General features: G+C 44.7%; 1 protein-coding gene across 2 annotated transcripts in view; it reads left to right on the top strand.

Moving 5' to 3' along the window:
* The window catches only part of LOC144683609 (sphingomyelin phosphodiesterase 2-like), a 47,836-nt gene extending 23,600 nt beyond the window's left edge, over window positions 1-24,236 (top strand). For both annotated transcript variants that reach the window (XM_078546796.1, XM_078546797.1), the window contains 8 exons: window positions 6,946-7,022; window positions 8,472-8,565; window positions 9,395-9,484; window positions 11,007-11,089; window positions 11,179-11,311; window positions 16,137-16,241; window positions 16,382-16,538; window positions 23,389-24,236. In XM_078546796.1, coding sequence (XP_078402922.1) covers window positions 6,946-7,022; window positions 8,472-8,565; window positions 9,395-9,484; window positions 11,007-11,089; window positions 11,179-11,311; window positions 16,137-16,241; window positions 16,382-16,538; window positions 23,389-23,735 — 1,086 coding nt within the window. In that variant the 3' untranslated portion in view covers window positions 23,736-24,236. The remainder of the gene's footprint in view (window positions 1-6,945; window positions 7,023-8,471; window positions 8,566-9,394; window positions 9,485-11,006; window positions 11,090-11,178; window positions 11,312-16,136; window positions 16,242-16,381; window positions 16,539-23,388) is intronic.
* Window positions 24,237-27,811: the final 3,575 nt, after the last annotated feature.

Genomic DNA, 27,811 nt, shown 5'->3' with positions numbered 1-27,811 from the left:
TCAGTGTCAACTCCAGACCCCATGAAGTCTAATGGCATTAAGTCAAACATGGGCAAGGAAACCTCCTGCTGATTACCATTTACTGCCCTCCCCTCAGCTGATGAATCAGTACCAAAGAAACCAATTGCATTGCTGTCTCTTGAATTTTTTTAATTCATTCACAGGATTTGAGTGTCGCTGGCTAGGCCAGCATTTATCGTGTATCCCTAATTGCCCTTGAGAAGGTGGTGGTGAGCTGCCTTCTTGAACCGCTACAGTCCATGAGGTATAAGTACACCCACAGTGCTGTTAGGGAGTGAGCCATGTTGAACACCACTTGGAGGAAGTACCAAAGGTGGCATGGGTACAGAATGTACTCTAAGTGGGGGAATTTAATGTCCATAACCCCAAGAGTGGCTCAGTAGCACCGCTACAGACCAAGCTGGCCGAGTCCTAAAGGACATAGCTGCTTGACTGGATCTGCAGTACGTGGTGATTGAATCAACAAGAGGGAAAAACATGCTTGACCTCATCCTCACCAACCTGTCTGCTGTAGATAGTATCGGTAGGAGTGACCGCCGCACAGTCCTTGTGGAGACAAAGTACCGTCTTCACATTGAGAATACCCTCCATCATGTTTTGTGGCACTACCACCGAGCTAAATGGGATAGATTTCGAACAGATATAGCAACCCAAGACTGGACAACCACGAGGCACTGTGGGTCATCAGCAGCAGCAGAATCCTATTCAATCTGTAACCTCATGACCTGGTATATCCCCCACTCTACCATTAGCACCAAGCCCAGGGATCAACCCTGATTCAATGAAGATTGCAGGAGGGCATGTCAGGATCAGCACCAGACATACCTAAAAATGAAGTGTCAATCTGGTGAATCTACAACACAGAACTACTTGCAAAAACAGCAAGTGATAGACAGAGCTAAGCGATTCCACAACCAACAGATCAGATCCAAGCTCTAAAGTCTGCTACATCCAGACGTGAATGGTGTTGGACAATTAAACAACTCGCTGGAGGAGAAGGCTCCACAAATATCCTCATCCTCAATGATGGGTGACCTCAGCACATCAGTGCAAAAGATAAGGCTAAAGTATTTGCAAGAATTTTCAGCCAGAAGTGCCGAGTGGATGATCCATTTCGGCCTCCTCCAGAGGTCCCCAGCATCACAGTTGCCAGTCTTCAACCAATTCGATTCACTCCACATGATATCAAGAAATGGCTGAAGGCACTGGCTACTGCAAAGGTTATGGGTCCTGCCAACATTCCAGCAATAGGACTGAACACCTGTGCCCTAGAACTTGCTGCATTCCTAGCCAAGCTCTTCCAGTACAGCTACAACACTGGCATCTACCCGGCAATGTGGAAAATTGCCCAGGTATGTCCTGTAAACAAAAAGCAGGACAGATCCAACCCGGCCAGTTACCGTCCCATCAGTCTACTTTCGATCATCAGTAAAGTGGTGGAAGGGGTCATCAATAGCGCTATCAAGCAGCACTTGCTTAGCAATAACCTGCTCACTGACGCTCAGTTTGGGCTTTTCCAGGGCCACTCAGCTCATGACCACATTACAGCCTTGGTTCAAACATGGACAAAAGACCTGAACTCCAGAGGGGAGGTGAGAGTGACTGTTTTTCACATCAATCCAGCATTTGACCGAGTGTGGCATCAAGGAGCCCCAGCAAAACTGGAATCCAATTGGAATCAGGGGGAAAACTCTCCACTGGCTGGAGTCATACCTAGCACAAAGGCAGATGGTTGTGGTTGTTGGGGGTCAATCATCTCAGTTCCAGGACATCACTGCAGGAGTTCCTCAGGCCCAACCACTTTCAGCTGCTTCATCAATGACCTTCCTTCCATCATAAGGTCTGAAGTGGGGATGTTCGCACACATTCAGCACCATTTGCGACTCCTCAGATACTGATGCATGTCCAATTGCAGCAAGACCTAGACAATATCCAGGCTTGGGCTGACAAGTGGCAAGTAACAGTCATGCCACAGAAGTGCCAGGCAAGATCATCTCTAACAAGAGAGAATTAAACCATCGCCCCTTGACACTCAATGGTATTACCATCACTGAATCCCCCACTATTAAGGGGATTGGTAAAATGGGGGTTACCATTAACCAGAAACTGAACTGGACTAGCCATATAAGTACTATGGCTACAAGAGCAGGTCAGGGGCTAGGAATCCTGTGGTGAGTAACTCACCTCCTGACTCTCCAAAGACTGTCCACCATCTACAAGGCACAAGTCGGAGTGTGATGGAATATTCTCCACTTGCCTGGATGAGTGCAGCTCCAACAATACTCAGGAAGCTTGACACCATCCAGGACAAAGCAGCCCACTTGATTGGCACCGCATCCACAAATATTCACTGCCTCCAACACCGACGCTCATTGGCTGCAGTGTGTACCATCTACAAGATGCACTGCAGGAACTCACCAAGCCTCCTTAGACAGTACCTTCCAAACCCACAGCCACTACCATCTAGAAGGACAAGGGCAGCAGACAGCTGGGAATACCACCACCTGGAAGTCCCCCTCCAAGCCACTCACCATCCTGACTTGGAAATATATCACCGTTCTTCACTGTCGCTGGGTCAAAATCCTGGAACTCCCTCCTTAACAGCACTGTGGGTGTACCTACAAAACATGGACTGCAGCGGTTCAAGAAGGCAGCTCACCACCACCACTTTAAGGGCTATTAGGGATGGGCAATAATTGTTGGCCTAGCCAGCCAATGCCCACATCCCATGAATGAATTAAAAAAAAAATTCCACCTGCATCCCTTGCCCAAAATATTAAACCTGTGTCCCCTAGTGCTTGTACAATCAGCTAATGGAAAGAGTTTTCCCTTGCCTACCCTATTTATGCCGTTCATAATCTAGTGCACCTCTATCAATTCTTTCCTCAATCTCCTTTGCTCCAAGGAGAGCAACTGTAGCTTTTCCAACCTAACCTCGTAACTAAAACCCCCTAACCAGTCTGATAAACCTCCACTGCACCCTCTCAAGGACCTTCACATCTTTCCTAAATTTTGGTGACCAGAACTGGATGCAATACTTTGGCTGTGGCCTAACCAGAGCTTTACATAGATTCAGCATAACTTTCCTGCTTTTGTACTTAATGCTTGTATTTATGAAGCCCAAGATCCCATGTACTTTGCTAACCACTCTCTCAATGTGTCCTGCCACCTTCAAAGACCAATGCACATGTACCCCAGGCCCCTCTGTTCCTGCACACTCTTTAGAATTGAGCCATTTAGTATATATTGCCTCTCCCCATCCCTCTGCCAAAATGCATTACCTCACACTTCTCTGTATTAAATTCCATCTGTTGTCTGTCTATTCTGTTGTCTATCTATGTCCTGTTGCAGGCAATCTGTATCACCCTCTGTTTGTCACTCTTACAAGATTGATATCATTGGCAAATGTTGAAATTTTACTCTGTATTCCAATGTAATGTGGTGTTGAACTTCTTGAGTGTTGTTGGGGCTAAGCTTATCCAGGCAAGTGGGGAGTATTCCATCACCCTCTTGTATTGTGCCTCGTAGATGGCGGACAGGCTTTGGGAAGCCAGGAAGTGAGTTATTTTCCACAGAACTCCCAGCCTTTGACCTGTTCTTGTCGCCACAATATTTATGTGGCTGGTCCAGTTAAGTTTCTGGTCAATGGTAACCACCTCCCCCCACCTCCCTGGAACGTTGAAGTAGGGGCATTCAGCAGTTGTATTGTTGTTGAATATCAAGGAGAGATGGTTAGATTCTCCCTTGTTGGAGCTGGTCATTGTCTGATACTTATGAGGTGTGAGTGTTACTTGCCAATTATCATCCCAAGCCTGAATATTATTCAGGCCTTGCTGCATGTGGGCACAGACTGCTTCAGTGTCTGAGGAGCCACAAATGGTGCTGAACATGGTGCAATCATCAGCGAATATCCCCACTTCTGACATTATAATGGAAGGAAGGTCATTGATGAAGCAGCTGAAGATGGTTGAGTCTAGGGCACTACCCTGAGGAACTCCTGCAGCAATGTCCTGGGGCTGAGATGATTGACCTCCAGCAACAACAACCATCGTCCTTTGTGCTAGGTATGACTCCAACCAGTGGAGAGTTTACCCCTGATATCCATGGACTTAATTTCGCTTGGGCTCCTTAAAACCACACTCAGTCAAATACTGCCTTGATGTCAAGGACAGTCACTCTCATCTCACCTCTTGAGTTAAGCTCTTTTGTCCACATTTGGATCAAGGTTGTAATGAGGTCAGAAGCTGAGTGGCCCTGGTGAAACCCAAACTGAGCATTAGTGAGCAAGCTATTGCTGGGGAAGTGCTGCTTGATAGCACTGTTGATGACACCTCCCATCTCCATGCTGACTTTTCATCATTTTGCTGTTGATCAAGAATAAACTGATGGGGTGGTAACTGGTCAGATTGTATTTTTCCTGCTTTTTGTGGAAAGGACATACCTGGGCAATTTTTCACATTGTCAGTTAAATGCCCGTGTTGTAGCTGTACTGGAACAGTTTGGCTAGGGGGTGCAACTAGTTGTGGAGTACAAGTTTTCGGTACTACAGACTGGAATGTTGTCAGATCCCACAGCCTTTGTTGTATCCAGTGCCTTCAGCCATTTCTTGATACCAAATGGAGTGAACGGAATTGGGTGCAGACTGGCATTTGTGATGTTGGGGACCTCAGAAGGAGTCAGAGATGGATCATCCACACAACACTTCTGGCTGAAGATGGCTGCAAATGCTTCAGCCTTGTCTTTTGCACTGGTGCACTGGGCTCTCCATCATTGAGGATGGGGATGTTTGTGGAGCTCCCCTCATCTGGTTCACCACTGATATGAAAGGACTGCAGAGCTTTGATCCAATGACTATATTTTGAGCAATTCTGTAAAGTTTTCATGAAGTGTAATTACCTTTATCACTAATTGTTAAAGGTACAGGTTGAAAGATTGTTTTACTGTTCAAGACTTGTAGTGGGCCAATTGTGTTAATGGCTGCGATGAGTGATGCTGACTGTGCTGGCAGATCCCTCCCCCACCTCCAGCTTTGTTCATAGTGAAGCAGCATGGACACTATTTTATGACAAAAAAGAAAATTGTCCTCAATGTGCTGCAGGGAAACTCTTGGACTTATTGGAGATGTAAGACTTATGTAAGACATATTGTGGAGACTTATGTTTGCCCTGAAGTTCATCTGGCTTTCTGATAACTTGCACTTAATCAGCGCCTTTAATTTCCCATGGCCCCTAAATCCCGAAACCACTTAACTCCTGGTTGCATTTAATGAAATCGGCAAGTGTGCGCCCAATTTTATTTTTCGCTCATTCACGATGTGGAGTTCACTGGTTCACCACTCTTGAGAAGGTGGTGGTGAGTCACCTCCTTCAATACAACTGAGGCTTGCTGGGCCATTTCAGAAAGCAGTTAAAGTCCACCTCATTGTTGTGGGATTGGAGTCACATGTAGGCCAGACCAGGTAAGGACATAAAAATGGGTTTTCATGAAAATCGAATTGTCATGGTCACCATTACTTGTACGATATTTTTATTCAGATTTATTTAATTAATTGAATTCAAATTCAGCTACTGTGGTGGGATTTGAATTAATATCTCTGGATCGTTAGTCTAGGCTTCTGGATTACTGGTCCAGTAACATAACCACTATGCTACCTTAGCCCTTAATGTTAAGAAGATAGGTAAATGTGGTGCTCACCTGAGGTCAGGTCCCCAAACTATTCATGTCAAGTGAGTGGCCCCAGGCAGCGTTTGTGTCTCCCAATATGTTTGGGGAGAGTGAACATTCACCTACAGTAGGCACTAACTGTCAGTGTAAGGACGTTGGCATTGGCATTGACAAAGACTCTAGATTCTGAACAGGAAGCCCACACTAGGCATTCCCGCATGTCTTGTAACTGTCACTACAAGAGTGGCAGCAGCTGGGAACATGCTCTGAATCTGCTTCCAGTTGGTTGCAGACATGAAGCTAGGTGACTAAAAACAGGGGATTAAAAAATACAGAACAGGAAATTTTCCTTAAGGTATAGATACACCTTTATCATCATTCTCAGAAGTGTCTCAAAGCAGTTCAAACAAAATTAACTTCTTTTGCAGCTAACTTGTGTAGCCAAACTGTCAGTTTGTACATCACAAGATCCCACAAATGGCGATGGGATGAAGGGCCAGTTTTGGTGGTGGAGTTGAGGGAGAGGTTTTGGTCAGGGTACTGTGAACGTTCACTCCTCTTGGGATCATTAATCTAAATCCAAGGAGCAGGTAGAGTTTTAGTGTAACATTCTGCCCAAGGGTTGATACCTTCAACTATGTAATACTTTCTTCAGTGTCCACTGCACTGGCTTGTTTGCATAGATAATGTGTTGAAATGATTAAAAGGCAGCTTAAAAGCGAATCCTTCTGCCCTGTAGGTGAGATGGGTCTCAATCATGGTGCAGTCATAACACTTTCACCTCTGGGTCAGAAGTCCCATTCCAGAGTCTTGAGCACAAAATCTAATCTGACACTTCAGTGCAGTACTGAGGGGGCACTGCATCATCAGAGCTCCTGTCTTTCAGATGAGATTTTAACCAATGATCCCTCCACTAGACATAAAAGATCTTAAAGGACTATTTTGAAGGAGAGCTGAGGAGTTCTCCCGATGTCTTGGCCAATACTTACCCCTCAGACAATGCCTAAAACCAGATTTTCTGATCATTATCACATTGCTGTTTGTGAGGCCTTACTACACACAAATTAGCTGCTGGTATTTCCTACTTTGCTGGTGTGAATACACTTCAGAAGTCCTTCATTGGCAGTGAAGTGCTTTGGAATATACAAAGAATGCAAAAGGCACTATATAAATGCAAGACTTTTACTAACTGAACAAACCTGACATTTCAAAAACAAAAGAGCAAAAGTAAGAGGCTAGATGTTATTTTTTGTTTTGCAGGTGTGGAGTGAGGAGGATTATCACTTCTTGAGAAGCAAATTGACGGATACCCACTCCTATTCAGTGTACTTCAGAAGGTATGCAATTATATCTTTAAAAAGAGATTCACAGACAAGCACATCTTCTGCCTTTTGAAAGCGACTACTAGACAGAACAACTTGGGAAATTATACACTGCACACAATCAGATGAGAACAAAACTCGAGCAGGCAACTTGTACTAGTTTGAACCAGTCGTGATTTCTTTTTTTTAAAGTCTTAGCATTCAGTACTTGCTTTCATTATGGGTTTTTGTATGAAATGGGTTGTATTGTAGGAAGGGCAGTGACAAATACTGGAAATGCAGCAGGATATCTTGCCTTTCATGTATTTACAGCCGTGCATTTCCAGCATTTTGTTTGTTACAATATCAACAGAGCATGGTGGGGATAAAGAGAAGGGCTCTATCTGCCAATAGGAGGAATTGGGTGTGGTGTTGAGCCAAAACCTCAGCACTCTGACAGAGTGGCTAAGGTTCACCAAACTGCACTCTGTCCACTTGGAGTTTCTTGTACCAAAGGTCTCAATTATGGTGTTTTCCATGACTGCCTGGTTGTGAATGGGGGAGAAGAGGCTAAGATCACTGATGTAGAATGTAGGTTCAGGGGTGTGACAGTGGCCCGATTTTAAAAGTGGGCATGGGTGAGAACAGAACAAAAATCGAATTACCTGGAAAAACTCAGCAGGTCTGGCAGCATCGGTGTCATTCAATACAACCATGATGGCATCGGTGGCACTTTTCTGCCCACTTCCCATATTCCGCCAGACCTGCTGAGTTTTTCCAGGTAATTCGATTTTTGTTTTGGATTTCCAGCATCCGCAGTAGTTTTTTGTTTTTATGGGTGAGAACAGCGCTTAGGAACTCCAAAGTGGGCGGCACACCCAGATAGTTAAGAGAGATGTATGCCCAGTTGATCTTAGTATTAGGGCCTCATTTTAATAAAGGGCCTCTGTATTCCATCAGATGCCTGGCTAGATTCACTCAAGTGTGCAGAGGTGGGACTTTTCTGACAGTAGGGCACAATGTGGTATCCGTGGGAAGGGTCCATGGTGGTCGGTGGGAGGAGGAATCTGGAGGCAATTGGCGATCAGGGAAGACCCATGGATTCCTTGCAGGCCAGGGGGGTGTGTGGGGGGGTACATTCTTGCTCTTCCTGGCTCATAGAATTCCAAAGAACTGCATTTTTAGAAAATCAGTAGGGTCTTTTCTGGCCAGTTGACACCTCTCTTGCTGTAATCTTGCTGAAGGGCTGCAGGCAGTGTGAAACCCCTCTGACATGAGAATATTTCATCGTGGTGCAATGATGCCTAGGTAGGCTGCTGTGGAAGGACTGAATGGCGATTTTTGTTCCTGTGCCTGCTTGTTTTGTTTACGCCAGAAGTGAGGACAGATTAATTTAGAAATGAGTGTAGAATCTGATATAAGTGGGCCTGTCTGACCACTGACCGTAAACCACTGTGAATGTATTTTACTGACTCTCTCTTTCAGTGGAGCTATAGGCAGTGGACTGTGCGTCTTCTCCAGATACAGAATAACTGACTCCTTTCTCTACCGCTACTCCCTGAATGGTTACCCTTATAAGGTACAGTAGCTGCATTTGGAACAAGTGTTTACTAGTCAAATCAGAAGCAAGCTCCTAATCAATAGAATCTTGCTTCTTGTTTAGTCCTTAGTTTATCTTATGCACTTTAACACATGGGTTATAAAGCTCCCTGATGGCTCAGCTGGTTAAGGCAACAAGTAACTAGCATGTGCAATCAGGAAGATCCCAGTTTTGGTCCCTGACCTGGATGATGATAGGGCTAAAGTAACTAACTGAATTAGGGAAAGGATGAAATTGCTCTGAGATCACACACCAGATCCCTGTCCAGTGATCCCTATTGGGAGTCTCTCTATATTTTGAGAAGAGCCTAGGCTTTGCTATGATTTGAGCCAGCACTGCCTCCAATCGCTCAAAAGGCCTACAAAAGCAAAATACTGCAGATGCTGAAAATCTAAAAACAGAAAATGCTGGGAATACTCAGCAGATCTGGCAACATCTGTAGAGGGATCAAAAAGTCTACCCAGGTTCAGTGCCCAGAGTCACACAATGAGCACTTGGTCAACATGCTCAAATGTGATGGATTTCTATGATGGGAGTAATGGGGAGAAAATTAACAGAAAAAGACAAAGCAAAAGAACCTCCATGTTCTACACAGAGAAAGGTATTCGGCGCATAGAATCTGTCCATGAAGTTGCTCATTGGGATTTTAAGCAATGCTCTGCTCTTTGGGATGTAACCAGTACGGTAACCTGGGGAGCACAAGGCCTCAGCTTCTGCCTGTCCATCTCCAATGTGCAGAGATAACGCACAGCATTTGTACAGTTTAACGTAGCTCTGTAACATAACCCATAATCCTGCTGTCTTCTAGTTGCACCATGGCGATTGGTTTGGCGGGAAATCTGTCGGCTTAGTTATTCTGAACATAAAAGACATCGTCATTCATGTCTATGTGACGCACGTAAGTGGTAGCTGAGAATTCAGGCTAGCTGTTTGTTGGTGGAAATGGCAACACAAACAGCATGCACACTGGTTTGCTCTGTCTTGCATGCATGGAATCACAGTCCTCTATCTGTGCGTGTCTGTCTCTGTACCTACCTCTCATTGGCTTTCACACAATAGTCAGGCATGCTTCTCTTGCATCTATGCCTTAGTTCCTTCTGTCACTCCCTGTGTGTTTCAATTAATCTCTGTCCCCTCCACTACCTCCTTGCCCCTTCCCCAACCACCACCCCCCCGCAGCTTTCCCACCCCTCCTTCCCCCAGCTTTCCATCTACCCCCACACTTACCCCTTCCCCAGCTCTCTACCCACCCCCCCACAACCCACAGCTCTCCCTCTCCTCCTCCCCCAAGCATTCCCTCCCCCTTTGTTCCAAGCCTCTCCCCAGCTCTCTATCTACTCCCCACCCTTGATCCTTCCCTGGTTTTCCCTCCCCCTTTCCCCTTCCTCTGGATCTTACCGACCCCCCCTTCCACCACATGCCCCTGTTCCACCACATGCCCCTGTTCCACCACATGCCCCTCTTCCACCACATGCCCCTCTTCCACCACATGCCCCTCTTCCGCCACATGCCCCTCTTCCGCCACATGCCCCTCTTCCGCCACATGCCCCTCTTCCGCCACATGCCCCTCTTCCGCCACATGCCCCTCTTCCGCCACATGCCCCTCTTCCGCCACATGCCCCTCTTCCGCCACATGCCCCTCTTCCGCCACATGCCCCTCTTCCGCCACATGCCCCTCTTCCGCCACATGCCCCTCTTCCGCCACATGCCCCTCTTCCGCCACATGCCCCTCTTCCGCCACATGCCCCTCTTCCGCCACATGCCCCTCTTCCGCCACATGCCCCTCTTCCGCCACATGCCCCTCTTCCGCCACATGCCCCTCTTCCGCCACATGCCCCTCTTCCGCCACATGCCCCTCTTCCGCCACATGCCCCTCTTCCGCCACATGCCCCTCTTCCGCCACATGCCCCTCTTCCGCCACATGCCCCTCTTCCGCCACATGCCCCTCTTCCGCCACATGCCCCTCTTCCGCCACATGCCCCTCTTCCGCCACATGCCCCTCTTCCGCCTCCCCCCCCTCTTCCGCCTCCCCCCCCTCTTCCGCCTCCCCCCCCTCTTCCGCCTCCCCCCCCCTTCCGCCTCCCCCCCCCTTCCTTTCCTCCCCCCCCTCTTCCTTGCCTCCTCCCCCCCTCTTCCTTTCCTCCCCCCCCCCCCTCTTCCTTTCCTCCCCCCCCTCTTCCTTTCCTCCCCCCCCCCCTTCCTTTCCTCCCCCCCCCCCCCTCTTCCTTTCCTCCCCCCCCCTCTTCCTTTCCTCCCCCCCCCCCCTCCTCTTCCTTTCCTCCCCCCCCCCTCTTCCTTTCCTCCCCCCACCCCACCACCCCCCCACCTCACTTTCTCACATCATCCCTCCAAAGTTCAATTTTTGTTTGAAGATATTTTCCTCTCGACATTTCCTCTGCTTCTCATCTCCTGTTGTGCAGCTTCATGCGGAGTACTCCAGGGAAAAGGATGATTACCTTCCCCACCGTCTGCTGCAAGCCTGGGAGCTGGGACAATTTATACGGTAAGATGTGTAAAAATCCCATGCTGCTGATCCTTGCTAGAGACCCCAAGGAACCCTTTCAGCACTCACACCTTCTCTTTGTTTGCCAGGCACACAGGCAAAACAGCAGATATCATGGTTCTGGGTGGGGATTTGAACATGCATCCATGTGACTTGGGGAACAGGCTCCTTCAATGCTACACCGGGATGAAGGACTCTTTCTTAGAGACTGAAAAATTTGAGGTAAGTTTTTGTCAGAAACTCTGGGTCCCAATCGTGTCCTTCATGTCCTCGGAATGTCTGAAAGCCAGTGAAGAATTCCTTCGAGTGTAGTCACTGTTTTAATATAAGAAATGCAGCACAGAATTTGTGCACAGCAAGTTCCCACAAAGAGAAATGCCACAGTGACCAAATGATCTGTTTTTATGTCTTGGTTGAGTGACAAATATTGGGAGAATTCTCTTTCACTTCTTTGAAATAGTGGGATCTTTTAAGCCCAACCTGAGAGGGAAGACTTAAGATTGGCTTAACAATTCATGTGAAAGACAGCATTTCCAACAACGCAGTTCTCAAGTTTATGGGCAGAATTTAGCCCTTGACTGGTGGGCGGGCCCCGCCGGCTTGGCAGTGGGCGGGCAGCCGAACCCCGCCGCCGAAAGGGGGCCCGCCGCCATTTTGAGTGGGCAGGCCAATTAAGGCCCAGTGACAATGTCACACGAGATGGCACATGTTGATAACAAACTCATAAAATTTATTAAATTTTTACAAAACGGCAATAAAACTTCATTCTGCTAGTGGATGAAGTTTCATTAATAATCTACAGGCCGCAGGGGCACCTGGCCTGCCCGCCAGCCTTAAGGTTGGCCGGGCAGGGCATTTAACTATCTTAATGAGCCTGTCAATGGCCTTAATTGGCCATTGACAGGTCGGCCGGCGGACAGCTGATTTCGCTGTCCACCCGCCTTCCTTAAGATTTAAATGGCCCGGGATGACGTCGGGGATTCCTCCCGATGTCGTCCTGCGTCATTTTCCCCATGGCGAGTGGGCCCCGCCCCCAAATCGCTGAGGGGAAAATCCTGGCCAATGTGTTCAAGATTGGTGAAGCTGGGGATGTTCTCTTTAGCGAAGGGAAGGTTGTGAGGAGATTTGATAGAGGTGTTCAAGATCGTGAGGGGTCTGGACAGAGTAAATAGAGAGAAACTGTTCCTATTGGTCGAACAATCAAGAACCAGAGGACAATAATTTATAGTGATTGGCAAAAGAAACAACAGCGACGTGAGAAAAAACACCTTTAGGATCGGGAATGCATTGTTTGGGAGCGTGGTGGAGGCAGGTTCAATTGGGCTTTTAAAAAAAATTGGATCATTATCTGAAGGGAAAAAGCTTGCACGGATACAAGGAAAAGGTGAGGGAGTGGGACTAGCTGTCATGGCAAGCCAGCATGGACATGAGAGGCTGAACAATCTCTTTCTGTGCTTTATCCATTCTATGATTTTAACACTCTGAAGTGAGATTCAAACTCACACTGCTGGGTCTGAGGTGAGAATGCTACCCACTGATCCATGGTTCACACATTCTGTAATCCTCAGAGTCATCAAACGTCCCTGACTCAGAGTGACACGGATGGAAGCTTGGGAGCCAGGCAAATTCCTGGTTGGCAGCCAGTAAATTATGTGGAATTTAGAAGGGTATAAAAGATTGTACGTTGACTTTTTAAAAGGGAGACTATCACTTAAGGTTATCGGTATCTGTTGGGAGAACTGTTCTTCCTCCTGCTCAGCTTGCTGGATTCCTGAATGGTGAAAAGGACTCTCAGAATGTTCTGAATGTAGACGTCAACACTTGGTGATGTTATGGTGAAGGATAGTTTATTTGTAGTAGCTCACCCTGTCAGGCGGCTGAACTGGTTTATTTTTATTTATTTAGCACCTTCCTTCACCATCAGATGATGCACACAAAATAACCCTTTGCAAGCAGCAGATCAGCAGCTGTTTATTGGTTCAAACACAGTGCAGCTCTGAGACTAGAAAACGTTGGAAACACTCCACAGGTCAGACAGTATTGTATAAAGAAAGGAAAGAATGGTGACGTTTCAGAATGTTGAGCAAGGCCTTTGCCTGAAATGTCAACAGGTTTCCTTTTTTTTACATTTGTTAAGTTTATCCAGCTTTTTCTGGGGTTTTTTGTTTGAGACTACAACATCTGCAGTATTTTGTTATTTTTTGCTGCCCTATAAGTGCCCTGCATTACACATTGGAATTTATCATTCAATATTTGTTCATATGGACGGTTCAGCTGGCAGTCAGGCACAGTGTTAGAAGACTGGGTGCAGGTACAGCACTTTGTGATTTAATTAGAAGGGCTCCTTCTTGTGGGGCAGAATTTTCTGGTCGGCGAGCCTGGGTGGGGCCCGCTTGCTGACACGTAAAATGGCGCGCGGTGACGTCAGGCGGGCATCCTGACGTCACCGCGCGTCATTTAGGTTGTCAGTGTGGCGGGCGTGCAGCCGAGTCGGCTGCACGTCTGCTGAACTGTCAACGGCCTATTTTAAGGCCATTAAGAAAGTTATTAAAGTTGTTTAGAATGCTGCCCATCCAATGTTAAGGTTGGCGAGGCAGGCAAAGAGCCCTGGCGGCCTTCACATTTTTCATGAAACCTCATCCATGGGCAGGATGAGGTTTCATGAAGGGTTTATTAATTAAATAAAAACTTTTGAAAAAATTAATGGACATGTCCCAGCTCATGTGACAGTTTCACATGAGGGGACATGTCCTTAAAAAAATTTTTTTCCTTTATTAAATTTTCCAGAGCTTAAACTAATCTCCCTGAGGCAGCACGGAGGTGTCTCGGAGAGATTTCTGCGCTCTTTCGTGCACTGAGCTACATAAGGAGATATTGGTCAGATGAGCAAAAGCTTGGTCAAATTAAGTAAGTTTTAAGAGGTGTCTTAAAGGAGGAAAGCAAGGGTAGAGAGTTGCAAAGGTTAGGGCCAAGGCGACTGAAGGTACTACCATCAATAATGGAGCATTTAAAATCAGAGATGGTTAAGAGGCCAGAATTAGAGGAGCGGCGATATCTCGGAGTGTTGTGGGCTTGGAGCAGATTACAGAGAAAGGTGAGGAAAGGTCTTGGAGACACTTGAAAACAAGGTTGAGAATTTTAAAGCCAAGACTTTGCTTGACCAGGAGCCAACATAGATCAGGGAAAATTGGGGTGCTAGGGGAAGGGGACTTGGTGCAAATTAAGACACAGGACAGCAGAGTTGGATGACCTCAGGTTTATGGAGGGTAGAATGTGGGAGACCAGCCAGGAGCACTTTGGAATAGTCAAGTCTAGAGGTAAGGAAGACATGAATTTGGGTTTCAGCAGGACTTGACTAAGATAGGGGTGAAGTCAGGTGATGTTATAGATGTCACAGCAGCCCACAAAATGTTTAAGCAACTGCCCCATGATGGGAACAAAAGGTGATGGGGGTGGGGTGGGGGTGAAAGAAGACCAGAGCCTAAGAGCTGTTCATGTAGTCCATAGTTAAGGGTTACAAACATGCCCTCATCCTGATGAGCAGATGAAGGATATGCTTTGGATTGTGGAGTGTTTCATCTGCTGCTCTAGATGTCCTAGGATCTGGATGACTGTTACAGTTAATGTGTAGTTGGTCTGAACTTTCTATGAATTTTAATACGTAGATGAAGATCCACCCATTGTGTAGCTGTACTTAAATCCAATTTCAATGATGATCTGATCCGCAGGAGCAAGTCCTTCAGCTGAGGTCCAAAATTGGATCGCTACCAGCAGCTCACTGGCAGCCACCCATCACGATGTTTATGTAAAATATTAATACTATTTAATGGTAATGTTTTGTTGATGAAAGTTCCAGTCATCCATTGTCAACTGCACCACACATGTGATGTTCAAGGTCTGTTGTTGAATTAGCACATGTCCTACCTTCGGAACAACATATATTTCAAAGAGTAATATTACTGCAGATGCTGGTACAAAACAGGAGACTGCTGGGAATGCTCAACAGGCTTGGTAGCTTCTGTGGAGCAAATGCAGGAGTTGACATTTTTGGGCAGAATCCTTGTGTCTAATCAATCAATTCTGATGAAGGTTCCCAGCAGAAATGTTAACTTTTCTCTTCCACTCACACTCAGCAAGTCTGGCAGCATCTGTATCAGAATTCCCTGACATTACAATAAACGCGGGCTAATGGAGACCTTGATAATGGGAACGTGCAGTTAAAGAGACGCCTCTTTGATCCTGTTTCATTCCTGTAACATTCTACAGGTTCCAGTCACTGAGGCACCATTTTAAAATAACTGAAGCTGGTTAACCGTTCCATTGTTTTATCCTTTTTTTTCAATGCTATTCTTTCAAGTAGTAACTAGTGATGTAATTACTGCTGGATTGTGGCTTGAGTGAGTTACTGATTATGAGCAGCCTGAAGAAGCTAAACCACGCACACACACAGTCTAAGTGCTTCCAAGTTAATGACTGTGTATCTTTGCTGATAGTAACAACCCCTCCCTTCCTGTCAGGTTCAATAACTCCTACAAGCCAGTTTACTTATAGCCAGATATTTGATGTTTACAGTTCGTCCCCAATCTTTCCCTTTTCCTTGTTCCTCTGCTGAGGACATATAGTCTTGTGTGCATGAGGTGCTTTTCAGCCATTCATCTAACTTTTAAGCCTAAAGTGCGTATGTTCAACCACAGGAGGCATCACAATCAAGCTTGATGGTGTCCCTTTATTCAATGTGCAGACACTTGCCTTTCCAGCAGAGGTTGAGCCAAGGGACCCCAGCATTTTTGTTTCTTTCTCCCAGCCAAGAGGTGCTGATCTACTTGAGGCCCCTTTGCTTTCAGCAAAGATTTGCTGTTAAAGCAGAAAAATTTAAGAAAAGCTTAAAAAGAAGACAGATGGTTTTTACAGTTCTTCATATTATTTTTAAAGTTCTGCTGATATCAAATACTGGGAGCAACAGGGTTGAAGAATGGGTTTTACTCGGCTTGCTTATTGGTCATGTTAAGGATTTTCTATTAGACCAGCTGTGTTGTGTTTCCCACAGGGCTGTGAAGGCGGATGTACTCTGCTGTCTCAGAATTGCTTTGCCTCAGTCAGTGACTCACAATCATTCCCCTCAGGAATTCGCATTGACTACGTTCTCTACAAGGTAAGAGACTGGACCCAGCAGCACTTCACAAAAACAAGTTGGGTGGGGGTGGGGGGGTGGCGGGATTTGAAGGTGTGGGAATGAGTTTCGAAATCGGAGATGTAGGAACAATTAAGTGATGTGTGTTCGGGAAACCTTAGGGATCGAGGGGATTCCCTGTGAAGTGTGAGCACCTGACAACTACAAGTGGTACAGCGCCTGGGAAAAACATTCCATACTCAGACCACGAAGCTGTGTGCGCCACACTAAGCGTCCAGAAAGACAAGACTGCTGTCAACGAGGTGAGACACGGTGAAGGTAAGTCACATTCCTGTTTCATGTAGGCCCCATACTCACTTCATTGCACTTACAGTTGTGTTTTGGATCTTAAAGGGCTGGTGTTGAGACTGAACAGGCCGGGGCTCTTTTCTCTAGAGGGGCTATGGGCCGGGTGCAGGAAGGTGGAATTAGAAAGGGCACCTGGGTGTCCTCGGACTGGCATGGACAAGATGGGCCGAATGGCCCTCCTTCTGTCTGTAACTTTTCTATGGTACTAAGAGGGAAGACTTGATAGAGGTCAGGGCGTAGAGAGGTTTCCATTTGTGCTGGAGTCCAAAGCTAGGCACTGTAGATATAAAGTGGTCACTAATAAATCCAGTAAGGAATTCAGAAGGAACCAAAGAATAGTTAAAATGTGGAGCTTGCTACCACATGGAGTGATTGCGGTGATTAGCATTGATTTATTGAAGAGGAAGATAGATATATACTTGCAGGAGAAACAAATAGGAAGATATGTTGATAGGGCAAGAGGAGGGTCCCATGGAGCCTAACACTGGTACAGACCAACCAGGCCAAATGGTCTGTTTCTGTGCTGTAAAATTTGATGTAATCCTTTATGTTCTTATTCAATTAACAGATTGGACATTGGTCCAACATAGAGTAAAGAAACTTAGTTGTAAAGGCTGCCGTGCATTTAAATGTAAGAGTTTTACAGTCTTGGCACATTCTGGTATCTTTGATCTACAGCAAAGTCCCGCCTTTTGCAACTTCTTTCTTCACATATTTGTTTACTTGTACTTTGTACACCACATCACCCATCGCGTGAGCAATTGTTTGCTCATCCACGTTTTCTTTCCCCGAGGAGATGGCGGCCATGACGGAGCCGAGACCTCAACATGTGTTAGCGGGGAGATGGTGTCAAAGTCTCTGGAAGGAGGATTCCTTCCATTAGCCCTGGCCATAGGCATTTATTTCTTTTTTTCTTTAAGCACCTTTCCGACAGGGGCGAGAAGCAGTGGCTGGCATGGTTGCAGCTGAAGGGCAGCCCGAACGTAGAGATTAGCCTGGAAATGTCTGAATCTCTCCATTCAGAGCTGCAATAACAGTGCTGTTCAATTTTGAAATGTTCACCGATTTTGTCTGTCAGTTTTAATGTGATTCATTGTTTTCTTAAATGAGAATTGGTCCTTTTTAAAATTTTCAATTTTGTACATTTGTCTTGTATTGCTCAGAGACAGCTCCCCCCCCCCCCCCCCATCCCCACCACTTTTGTTGTATACAGGTAGTGCACCACAATTTGCTATAGGGTAACTGCACAAACCAATGCTGCCCTCACATTGCTGGAACCTATCTGATTGACTCCCATTGAAAAGAATGTTCGTCGTTCGCGATTTTGCCGCTTGCAAGGTTTTACGGGAACACAACCCCTGCAAACCTCGGGTATTATGATATGGCTGATGATGTGTGCCAGGCAGATCAAATCCATGAGGGAAACTTGATCACGTGGTCACAACTGTTTTGCAATTTGTATTTTATTTAGAGATGCGTGCCCTGAATTTGGAAGTAATAAGACTACCATGACTTGAGGTTTTTAGAAAACTAAATTAAACATTTATTAACAAAAGGAAAGATTTCAAGCACATACATAAGTCTACAAATCACCACTATAATAACTCCTAAAACCCCTAATTAACCTGACTCCCAGTTACACCCCTGTTAAGGCAACAATAAAAACAAATAGATTTAAACAGACCCAGGCAAAGCACACAATACCCTGGACAGTGAGTTTTCTTAGCTTCGGTTCCTGTAGACAGCAACTTGACGCACAGAAGCTATCAATTGTCATCAATACCCCAGGTTTGTGAAAGGTCTTGGTTGCTGTCCGGTGAGAGGTGGCAGAATACTTGGTGAAAAGCTGTGTTTTTAAGAAGGCTTTTAAAAGCAGGACATCGCCAAAAAATGAAGGGAGAGGCTCAGATAAACTTTTTTACAAAGGGGGTGGTTTAGGCAACAGTAGTGGAAGCAAACTCTAACAGCTTATAACGTGGAAAGGGTAAAGGAATGGCAATATGTGTGCAGTTCTTTTAGAGAACTGGCACAAGCATGATAGGCTGAGTGGCATCCTTTTGTGCTGTAAAAGTCTTTGACATTGCAATTCAACTGTTCAAATATTTTAATAATTCCATATACTCTAGTTGGATTTCTCAAGTTTAAAATACGATCACATCCTGGTTTCACTTTGGATTGAGATTGTTGAGTTGCATGCAATGCTGATTTCACTTTGAATCGTAGGGTGTGGCTCCTGAATTTACAAAGTAAATTGTGTAGCCTCTACAATTTGTTTCTATGATCCAGGGCCAGCCAGTGACTGAGATTAATAATATAAAATAAAAACAGAAAATGCTGGAAAACTCAGCAGGTCTGGCAGCATCTGTGGAGAGAGAAATAGTTAACGTTTCGAGTCCGTATGACTCTTCTTCAGAGCAGAGATTGCCAGATGGATGGTCAGTGCCAGTTTACACTGCTACTCCAAGGGAGGAAGTTCTTGAACAGGTTTAAATTTTGCTGCTAGCTAGGCACCTCTCAATCTCACTCCAGTTATTGATATACTGAAGGGCACCACATGGAGTAACTTCTACAAATTTACTGTCAAGATGTATGCATAGCACATTACAGTGGGATAGCCTCCCGCCTGGGTACAAATTGCTCTTGTTTTAAGAAGATTTATTTTTTCCCTCAAACTTATTTGCATGTTATCAAACACAAATCTGTCATAAACCAGCGCAATTGAGCAGCATTTCTCAACCTTTGTTAAAATTACTTTAAAACCTATCCCTTGATACTTTTAAATGGTGGCTTTTGCGGTTTAATTAGTTTAGCTGAAAGTGGATTTATCATAAAATGTAAGCATTCAATCGCTTGTGAGTAATCTGATTATAAACTACCAAGATCACTCTTAAAAATATATATAAAACTATTTCCTAATTTTATTGAGGTACAGTAGTCAGTTTCTTATTAAATTAAACAAATTATGTTCTAAAGCTTTTAACTCAAGCCTATTAAGTTGCTTGTGCCTAAAAGAAACAACATAATTTTTGGAGTCTCCTTGAACTAGGCCCAAAACCAAATGCAATTTGCAGAAACTCGCAGTGGTGATTAATTCAGCCTGGGAGAAGGACCAATTTTGTGGACGTGGGTTTCTGGCACGATGACTTTAGACTGGCGCCAAAGATCATGCAAACTTAATTTGTTGTAAATGTAATATCTGCTTAAAATTACACAACTTTTTGTGCTGATTAGACCCATTTTGATGAATTGCGCTGAAGAAATGAGCGCAACTGAGAAGAAACTGCAAGTCAACATTCCCTCTAAGTTGTGCGGTCGCGCAGCAGTCCAGAACTTACCAGAGAGGGAAAAACAAACTGCGCACAAGAAGCGGTCCCCCTAAGACATGCACATCTGGCTGAGTGTCAGTCTTAAAGGGACCTTGCAGTGCAACAAGTGAGCTCTGTGCAGCATAGGGTAATTAGAGGGAACATTGCTCCAGGCCAAGGTCTTTAAGCAGAGTGTTATGGTTTCTATGCAAGTGCTTCTCAAATTAATAACACATAGGTGTGCTGTTCATGCATGAGGAAGATATATAAATGAAGGAAGCTAAATTCCTTAACAAGTAAGGATTCTTAATCATCAGCTGATATGTTTCATATTTCCTTGTGATCATGGCCACTAGAAATTTTTCTTAAGTTGGAATAAACTAATTTCACAGCAATTTCCTATGTTGAAAGTTCTTTTTCCAATTTGTGCATGTAAATTGGATAGGGCATTTCTTCCTCTAGGCACTTCCCTCTCCTTTTGACAGCTTTCTTAAATCTTGATCCTTGACCAAGCTTATGGTTTGATGGCTTCCTTGGATTACATCTCAAAAAGTGCTTTAGGATGTTCTTCTGCAGTAAATACACAATATAAACGCAATTTCAGATCTCCAGCATCCAGAGTATTTTGCTTCTATACAAATGCAAGATGTGGTTATCATCCTCTACTATTCACCAGCCATTTCATCAAGGGCAGGCCTAGGTATTAAATATTCCTGGATACAAGGTGTTCAGGGAAAATAGGGACGGTGGAGAGGTAACACGTTGGATAAGGATAACATAGCAGTGCTGAAGAGAGATGATGTCCCAGAATGTCAAGGGCAGAATCTATTTGTCTAGAGCTAAGGAACAAAAAAGTTGCTCGGTGTACTCTGTAGGCCCCCAACCAGTGGGAAAGATGTAGGTGAAAAAATTGCAAGGAAATGACAGAAAGATGCAAGAATTATAGAGTAGTTGTAATGGGAGACTTAAATATCCAGCTCTGTAGAAGAGTCATGCGGGCTTGAAATGTTAACTCTGTTTCTCTCTCCACAGGTGCTGCTAAACCTGCTGAGTTTTTTCAGATTTTCTGTTCTTATTAATTATCCAAATGTTTGAATGACTGGGATAGTAGTAGTGTAAAGAGCAGGGGAGGGCAAGGTTCCTAGAGTGTGTTCTGGAAAATTTTCTGCAGCAGTATGTTTCCAGTCCAACGAGAAAGGAGGCACTGCTAGACCTGGCTTTCAGGAATGAGGTGGGATAAGTGGATCATGTGTCAGTGATCATTGTATTATAAGGATTAAGTAAGGATTATGGAAAAGAACAAAGTACAATCCAAAGTAAAAATAATTAACTAGGGGTAAGCCAACTTCAGTGGGTTGAGAATGGATCTGGTCCAGATCAATTGGAATCAAAGGTGGCAGGAAAAACAGTATCAGAACAATGGGCTGCCTTTAGAAAAGAGAGAGTTCGGGCACAGTCAAAGACAGGGCAAACAAATCCAGAGCTCCTTGGATGGCAAAAGAGATAGAGATTAAGATGAAAAAGTAAGTGTGCTTATGACAGATGTCAGGAGGACAATACAACTGAGAACCAAGCTGAATACAAAAGGTCCAGAGGGGAAGTAAAGAGAGAGGAGAAGCAAAAGAGAGTATGAAAAGAGACTGGCAGCTCATATAGAAGGAAGTCCAAGAATCTTCTATAGGCATATAAATAGTAAAAGGGTTGTAAAAGGAGGAGTGGGACCAATTAGGGGCCATAAAGGAAATTTACACACGGAGGCAGAGGGCATGGCTGAGCTATTAAATGAATACTTTGCATCTGTCTTTACAAAAGGAACACAATTCTGCCCAGGTCATGGTGAAAGAGGAGGTAATTCAGACACTTGAAAAGTTTAAAATTGATAAGGAGGTGTTGGATAGGCTGTCTATACTTTAGGCACCAGGATCAGATGGGATGCATCCAAGGATTCTGAGGGAAGAGAGAGTTGAAATTGCAGAGGCACTGACCATAATTTTCCAGTCTTCCTTAGACTCGGGGGTAGTGCCAGAGGACTGGAGAATTGTAAATGTTACACCCTTGTTCAGAAAAGGGCATAAAGATAAGCTGAGCAACAATAGGCCAGTCAGTTTAACTTTGGTGCTGTGGGAAAGCTTCTAGAAACAATAATTCGAGACAAAATAAATAGTTACTTGGGCAAATGCTTTTTAATTAAGGAAAGTCAGCATGTATTTCTAAAGGACAAATTGTGGTTTGACTAACTTGCTGGAGCTTTTTGATGAGGTAACAGAGAAGGTTGATCAAGGGAATGCTGTTAAAGTGGCGTACATTTAACATAAAGTGCCCCACAACAGACTTGCGGGCAAAGTTATAGCTCATGGAATAAAAGGGACAGTAACAACATGGATATGAAATTGGCTGAGTGACAGAAAACTGAGAGTAGTGATTAATAGATGTTTTTCAGACTGGAGGAGGTTTGTGGTGGAGTTCCCTGGGGTTGGTGTTAGGACCCCTGCTCTCCCTGATATATATTAATGACCTAGACCTTTGTGTACAGGGCACAATTTCAAAATTTGAGGATGAAATGAAACTTGGACGCATTGTAAAATGTGAGGAGGATAGTATAGAACTTCAAAAGGACATCAACAGATTGGTGGAAGATGAAATTCAATAGAGAGGTGTGAAGTGATTTATTTTTATAGAAAGAATGCAAAGAGACAATATAAGATAACGGGCACAATTTTAAAGGGGGTGCAGGAGCAGCGGGACCTAGGTGTATTTGTGCATAAATCATTGAAGGTGGCAGGACACATTGCGAGAACAGTTAATAAAGCGTGCAGTATCCTAGGCTTTATTAACAGGGGCACAGAGCACAAAGCAAGAAAGTTATGTTAAACTTGCATAGAACACTGTTTCAGCCTCAACAAAGTATTGTGTCCAGTTCTGAGCACCACAATTCAGGAAGGATGTGAAAGCATTAGAGAGAGTACAGAAAAAAAAATCATGAGAATGGTTCCGGGGATGAGGAACTTCAGTTGCATAGATTGGAGAAGTTGGGACTGTTTTCCTTGGAAAAGAGAAGGTTGAGAGAAGATTTAATAGAGTATTCAAAATCATGAGCAGTCTGGATAGAGTAATTAGGGAAAATCTATTCCCATTGGTAAAAGGGTTGAGAACAAGAGAGCACAGATTTAATGTAATTGGAAAAAGAAGCAAACATGAGGAAAAATGTTTTCGTACAACAAGTGGTTAGGATCTGAATGCAATGCCTGAGAGTGTGGCAGAGGCAGGTTCAGTTGATGCGTTCAAGAGGGAATTAGATTGTTATCTGAAAAGGAAGAATGTTCAGGGCTAAGGGGGGAAGGCAGGGGAGTGGCACTAGGTAACTTGCTCCTACGAAGAGCCAGCACAGACACGACAGGCTGAACAGCCACCTCTTGTGCTTCAACAATTCTATGATCTGTGGTTAATGCTTCTTTCTTTTCATTGAACCTCTTTAGCCCTGTTGACCCTGTACTAACTGTCTGATCTTGTTGCAGAGATTGACCCACAGCTTGTAGACATTCTAAACGAGGCTCGGGCGGAGCTGAAAATCGGCATTCATGGGGCGGAGAAGGTGCGCTACTCCTCTGGCAGGATGGCGATCCTGGGGTTCATCCTGATGCTCCTGGAGGTTGTCATAGCGATCATACCACTTGTCACCACTACGGCAGAAAACTCGTTCCCCAAGGTGTCCTTCTATATTCTGGGGATGGTGGCCTTTGCTGTGGCACTGCTCGCCGGTATTCTCTATGTATTCCATACCATTGAGGTGAAAATGTTGCAAGGAACAGAGGACCAAATGAGGAACGCCATCCAGGCTTTGCAGGAGCGACTAGGTCACTAACGGCAGTCAATGGACACGTTTCTGACCAGATTAAATTGGAGCTGGAGGTTGTAATCGAACCTCCCATGCACAATCTGTAGCTAATGCAGTTCTGAATGATATTGTGTGATCTCAATCCTGCTTGTTAACTGTGCGACTTCATAGTGTCGAATACATTCCAGATGGCTGTATAGGTCCATAGGGAATGGAGGCTACGATTTGGGGCAACTTAATTGTTTCACCAAATCGAAACATAATGAGATGTGCTTACGATTCACATTTCCTTCTGTCCTCAACCACCCCCCCCTCCTATTTTTATTCCATGTTATCTGGCTAATCTTTATTCAGGAATGTGAAGACAATAGATGGTGCAGATTTCCATTGTGCCTGAGCTCTGATTTGTGATGAGGCCCAGTCTGTAGCAGAGAGGCCTGTGGCTATGATGGAAATCTATCCCTCCCTCCATCTCCGCTCCTTCACCAACCCATTTCTCCCTGAAATGAACCTGAGTCAGGAACTGAGGAAGTTCTCTCAGTTCCTTCGCCTCCGTCGCATCTGTTCTGATGACGCTACCTTCAAAAACAGCTCCTCTGACATGTCCTCCTTCTTCCTTAACCGAGGTTTTCCACCCACGGTTGTTGACAGGGCCCTCAACCGTGTCCGGCCCATATCCCGCGCATCCACCCTCACGCCGTCTCCTCCTTCCCAGAAACATGATAGGGTCCCCCTTGTCCTCACTTATCACCCCACCAGCCTCTGCATTCAAAGGATCATCCTCCGCCATTTCCGCCAACTCCAGCATGATGCCACCACCAAACACATCTTCCCTTCACCCCCCCTGGCGGCATTCCGTAGGGATCGTTCCCTCCGGGACACCCTGGTCCACTCCTCCATCACCCCCTACTCCTCAACCCCCACCTATGGCACCTCCCCATGCCCACGCAGAAGATGCAACACCTGCCCCTTCACTTCCTCTCTCCTCACCGTCCAAGGGCCCAAACACTCCTTTCAAGTGAAGCAGCATTTCACTTGCATTTCCCCTAACTTAGTCTACTGCATTCGTTGCTCCCAATGCGGTCTCCTCTACATTGGAGAGACCAAACGCAAACTGGGCGACTGCTTTGCAGAACACCTGCAGTCTGTCCGCAAGAAAGACCCAAACCTCCCTGTCGCTTGCCATTTTAACACTCCACCCTGTTCTCTTGCCCACATGTCTGTCCTTGGCTTGCTGCATTGTTCCAGTGAAGCCCAACGCAAACTGGAGGAACAGCACCTCATCTTCTGACTAGGCATTTTACAGCCTTCCGGGCTGAATATTGAATTTAACAACTTTAGATCTTAAACTCCCCCTCCCCCCATCCCCACCCCGTTTCTTCCCCCTCCTTTTTTTTTTCAATAATTTATATAGATTCTTCTTTTCCCACCTTTTTCCATTATTTTTAAATCTATACCTTTAATGCCCTGTCAGTCTTTCCACCCCACCCCCACTAGAGCTGTACCTTGAGTGTCCTGCCATCCATTCTTAATTAGCACTTTTCTTAGATAATATCACCACCTTCAACACCTCTTTGATCCTTTTGTCTGTGACATCTTTTGATTATCTGCTCCTATCACTGCTTGCTTATCCCCACAACCACCCCACCCTCAACTTCTCTCTCCCCCCACCCCCCACCTTAGACCAGCTTATATTTCACCTCTCTCCTAATATTACTTCAGTTCTGCCGAAGGGTTGTGAGTACTCGAAACGTCAACTCTTTTCTTCTCCACCGATGCTGCCAGACCTGCTGAGTTTTTCCAGGTAATTCTGTTTTTGTAACTGAGGAAGTTTCCTGGTGAAGGAGAGTAGTGGCTATGTTGCTGGACTCGCAATCTGGAGAGCAAGTTCCAATCCCCCTGTAGTAGTTTGAGAAGCTGAATTCAGTTTATATTTTTAAAAAACAGTAAAAGTGACCATGAAGTAGTTGGATTGTCATAAAAACACAACTGGTTCACTAATGTTCTTTAGGAAAGGAAGTCTGCTCTCCTTACCCGGTCTGGCCTGCATGTGACTCCAGTCTCTCAGCAATGTGATTGAGTCTTTACATTCCTCAAAAATGACCTCGTAAGCCACTCCATTGTATCAGCTGTTACAAAGAATTACACACTGTGGCAGTTCAGCAGGAAGGCCCATCCCCACCTTTTCAGGACACCCAGCAGTGAGCAATAAAGGTCGACCTTGCAAGTGTCACCTACATCCTGAGAACAATTGGCAAAAGTGGTTTGTCCAAGTACTGCATTTCAATCAAAGCTATGCTGACTCAGTGAAGCTGTTTGTTAGGAGGCTTAGGTGACAGCATTTATCCTGGAGCTGATGAGAGAAGAACATATTTTATTCATGAGTTTCTTTTCTTGCAATACAAAGGGGTTTTATCTAGCAGTGTTCCTGGTCTCCACCCATTATGTCCACCCAGCCCAGATACTTAACTCCTTTTTGGAAATGGTTTTGAGTGCATATAAGGACATAAAGGAAACTGTTGATCCTGTTTCCTCCAATGGACCATGTATAATTTGTCACTATTTTGAACTCTCCCTCTGGGGTATTTAACTTCCAGAGGTTAGTGAATAGCTACAAGTAAATATTCAAAAAGAATAAACTTGAAATAGCTGATCCAAAAAGTAATTGAAGGAAATTGACAGAAGATCATTCTAATATTACTCTTATAACTGTTATATCTCTCAAATCATGGTCTCACCAGAACCGGGACTGTTTGTGTTAATTTGCGGGTTTATTGAGACTTATTCTTTCCCTAATAACCTTCAATCCCATTATTAAACACATGTTTATACATCATTTTTAAATGCATCAGGGGATAACTGCTTTTGTTTAGAGCCTATTCCAGATATCATCTATTTTGGGATGGAAGAAAACATACTTCATGCCCCTGGCCTTGATTGAACCTTTTCTAGTTCTGTATCTTTGTTGTCTAATCCTGCACTCACACCTTTGGTTTCGATGAGCTGGTTACATTCACATAATTCACACCATCCAGGATTTTAAAGACCTAAACCATGGCCACTTGGCATCTTTTTTTAATCTCAGTCACTTCTGTTCCTAAATTGGTCCTATTTCCTGAATTCTCTTCAATGAGAGTCAGTTTATCCTTGTGAAAACAGGATGACCAAAACGACACACAGCATGCCAAATGTGGCTTCACATATAGAAATTTCTAGAAGTTACAATGTGGAAACTGGCTGTTTGCCTGGGAAGGACTAACCAGATAAAGTTTTCAGAGTCAGCACAAGCACCCTGAATAACTAAGAGGTGATCTAGTTGAGGTGCTTATGATGAATGGATTTGAAGAGGTAGATGGGAAGAAACCACTACTCTGGTAGTAGAATACAGAACCAGGGGGATAACCTAATATTACAGCGAGGCTGTTGGGATTGTTGCAGGGCACAAAATATTGGAAATCGGGAACCCTCTTTCCCAAAAAACTGTTACTTGGGGTCAATTAAAAAATTTCAAAATTGAGGTTGATAGACTCTTGTTAAGGGTATTAAGAGACGGGTAATCAAGGTGAGTAGATGGAGTGAAGATATATCAGCCAAGATCTAATTAAGTGGCTGAATGAGTCCTTGCAGTGGAATGACCTCTTCCTGTCCCTGTTCTAACAAGATTAGATTGTCTGACCTAATTTCCTGTTCATAAAACCTCTGCGTTTGTAACTTAAGTGGTAGAAAGTTATGGTTCTGGTTAAAATTTTAATGCTTTTGATATTAATCATCATGGAGTGTAAGCTGTACCAAGAAGACTCTCTCATCCAACAAGTTGTACAACCAATTCCAGCTAGGGCATTCCTACTTAAGTCTTTGTTTGCATTGAATGGGTGCTCTGCTTTACTTTGAAATGAAATTAAGAAAACATACCAAGTTCGATCAGAACTATTTCTTTGAACCTGCATGCTTTGTTTATCAGGTTAGCTAGCTGTTGAATTTCCAATTGGTTAATTCTGAAGTAATATTGCAGAGTTAGCTAATTAATCACCTCTCGTTTTCTCCACGTTTCTCTGCGTAACTGGCTTATGTTTCAACTGCTCTCAATCCGACCCTTGTTTCCA

This window comes from Cetorhinus maximus, chromosome 8 (genome assembly GCF_964194155.1).
Source record: "Cetorhinus maximus chromosome 8, sCetMax3.hap1.1, whole genome shotgun sequence".
Classification (NCBI taxonomy): domain Eukaryota; kingdom Metazoa; phylum Chordata; class Chondrichthyes; order Lamniformes; family Cetorhinidae; genus Cetorhinus; species Cetorhinus maximus.
The sequence above is the reverse complement of the archived record's forward strand: the minus strand, read 5'-3'. Positions and strand labels throughout refer to the sequence as shown.